Genomic DNA, 2982 nt, shown 5'->3' on the forward strand with positions numbered 1-2982 from the left:
CTTCGATTTCATGTGTGCAAACCTCTTTCAATGTCTCCGAAACTTCTGGCTTGCTATTAAATTTTGCCAATGAAAACACGCTTTCAAAAGGCAAAATGAGCCTCAAAACTTTTTAATTCAACTAGGTACCCGCTCAAATTAAATTAAAAAAAGGGAATAAATGAAAGATTCAAATATTATTAAGCATGCGTTGGTGAGGGGCCATTTCTTTCGCTCTTGCACATGAGACCCCACACCCTTTGAAAGGCTCACAAACTGTGCTTGTGCAGAGTTTGCTGCTTGGGGAGAAGGGGTTCTAGTACTCGTGGGGCTTGCACAGGAGGACCCTAAACGCATGAAGGGGTAGGGAATGGTCATTTGCTGACCATTCCGCATAATATTGACGACCCCATGGCGACCGACGGAGGCCGGGAGCCATGGTGGGAGTCAATATTATGGGTATGGTCAGTAAATGACCATTCCCGGCCGTCAAGGTCCAGGGGAGCCGGGCCAAGTACGGGTCTCTGACTCAAGGCAAGTACAATCGTGCAAGCCCACGCGGTATTCTGCATGATGAGGTGTTGTACACTCCTGCAGCGCAACTACACCCCGTCATTCTGCATGCTGACGAGTCTTACAATGATTGGCAATCATTGCCATGCAAATCATGCGTGCTGACGTGTCTGACATCTGACGGGCATCATCAAAAATTACTGTCGAGAATTGCTACTAGGTTGACGACACAGATCCACTGCCTGACGACCCTGGACCTTGACGGTGTAGGAAATGGTCCCGGAGTGAGCATTCCCTGTAATACTGTGACTATATGGTGACTAAAGAAGGCCGGGAGCCATTGGCGAGAGCAGTATTGCAGGGAATGGTCACTTAGAGACCATTCTTAGCCGTCAAGGGTAGGGGCAAGGACAATCAATCAAATTTATCCATGTGGATAGTGGTGCCTACAGCTTTTGCATGCTGATGAGTCCTACTCCAAGCCCACTGCAGACTGACACAGTCTTTGCAATCGATTCTTCAGCATGCTGAGATGGCACGATGGCAATGAACTGCTGAATGTTGATGTGTCAGCATGCTGAAGAATCGCTAGCAACAATAACATAATCTTTGTTGAGAGATCATTGAGCAATGGAGTGAAATAATTTTACATTCCCAACCTTTATGACAACAATCACTGAGCAATTGTCTTAATTGTATGTCAACCTTTACGACAACAATCACTAAGCAATTGTCCAAATCGGTTTTCTTCATTCGTCATCTTCATCGGAGATTTAATTGCTTGTTTGCTTTAGAAAGCCACAGTGAGCCATCACCTTGGTATGGTTAGAGGAGCCTAAAAGAATACTATCCATTGAGCTTATTGCCCACACATGGGAAAACTCCCTGCCCACCTCATCTCTGCACAACAAGGTGATGGAGAAGATTATCAACCTCGTGATGAGGAATGTGGCAACCTCACTTTAATGCTTGAATGTAAGTCTTGACAAATAAAAAATAGCACATCAGATCAAACATGAGCTTTGCTTGGTGATTTGTTTAAGCACTTGAGTTTGCAAAGCTAAATTAGGCCTCCATACATACACATATTATCATGTAGATCACAGGGCCTCCTTACCGAAATTTTAGTAAGGGCACAATGGCATCTCCAATCGCCCCCGAGGCATCAAATGAGTTATGGAACCTTCCAGCTCCCAAATGCTATTGCAGAGCTCACCCCTGCACAATGAGGGGTACAAGTTGAATGGGAGGTCCTCTGCAAAAACAAAACGAAAGCATATGACAACATGTATACCAGACAAGAAAGCCATCGAGCCGGATGAGTTTGCAGCAAGCGCCATGACCAACTCATGGAAATCCTGCAGGCCTCTCTCTCTCTCTCTCTCTCTCTCTCTCTCTCTCTCTGTGTGTGTGAGAAGATGAAGCTCAGAAGACTGCCTGTGTAGCTCACGGAAATGCAGAGGCAAGCGCCGGGTAGGTTCTCTCTGGCGAGCCAGAGACCCGGCTACCTTCCGCAGCTCATTCAGCATAGCGGTCTCATCATCGCACCCCTGACGAAATGTTCCTTGACGGTCATCGTTTACAGTTTATAGGGAAGCATTAGGGTTAAAATCTGGCACTATATTGCTTATCGTTGAGGCACTATATGACGGGGATCTATGGCCTAATTATTATTTTTTTTGGGTTGTTGTTGGAGGGGGGGGGGGCTTTAATCTCAGCCATCGGCTCTTCTAGTGAACTAGGGGTGAACTAGTTTGGGCCATAGATCCCCCCTCGTAGACCTCGTGTGAGATAATGACAAGGGAGCCACACCCAAAGGTAGTGAAAGGAGTTCCAGTTGTGAAAAAATCGAAAAATCTTTTATTACTAACATAAGCGTTGATGAAAGGAAAAGGCAAGGGTTTGTTGTCGCAGAACAAGCGACTCAACTCTCTGTGCTCCGTCTCTCTTTTCTATCTGTTTGCATCGAGCAGGGCCGTAGCCACTCAAATGCCTCTATGTTGTCTTTGTATGCACCAAGGCGCAAGGCTGCATGGCTAATTTACCACTAGGTTGGTAATAGGAAACTTTTGTGTCTTGAGACACTTTAATGTCCTCTTAACCGGCCAATTTCTAGGAATTAATTCTCCCAGGCACAATTATGATTTGAGAGCTTTACCACTTTGAGATACTTCCTCCATACTTGAAAAGACTTGGAATTTTTGTTAGGCTTAGTGCATGCCCATCATGCATGCTAATTGACATCGACACTGATTGTAATATGTCAACTTCTGTAAATTGAGCCAGTCTTGCATGGAAGGTCGTGCTCCAATTAGCATGGGGGCGGGCACGAACTCTTAATTATGGAGGGAAGTTGCAACCGTAGGATCCAAGCTCCATCCAAGGGCTGAAGTTGAAGGGAAAATGTAAGGTCGATTATCTCAGAAGCAGCGTACACGGGATCCAATTTGGGGAAAACAGAGCGCTCGACAAGGAACAGAGGCCGATTTT

General features: G+C 45.7%; 1 protein-coding gene across 1 annotated transcript; it reads right to left on the reverse strand.

Moving 5' to 3' along the window:
• Nucleotides 1–991: 991 nt before the first annotated feature.
• On the reverse strand, nt 992–2090 carry LOC147428263 (uncharacterized). Its single transcript, XM_086497381.1, has 3 exons — nt 1787–2090; nt 1610–1692; nt 992–1392 (listed from the first exon to the last, which is right to left on the reverse strand). Exons 1-3 carry the CDS (start codon nt 1841–1843, stop codon nt 1266–1268), a joined length of 267 nt encoding a protein of 88 aa, XP_086353507.1. The 5' UTR covers nt 1844–2090; the 3' UTR covers nt 992–1265.
• Nucleotides 2091–2982: the final 892 nt, after the last annotated feature.

The sequence above is a fragment of the Adiantum capillus-veneris genome, chromosome 23 (genome assembly GCF_014529385.1).
Source record: "Adiantum capillus-veneris isolate H3 chromosome 23, ASM1452938v2, whole genome shotgun sequence".
Lineage (NCBI taxonomy): Eukaryota > Viridiplantae > Streptophyta > Polypodiopsida > Polypodiales > Pteridaceae > Adiantum > Adiantum capillus-veneris.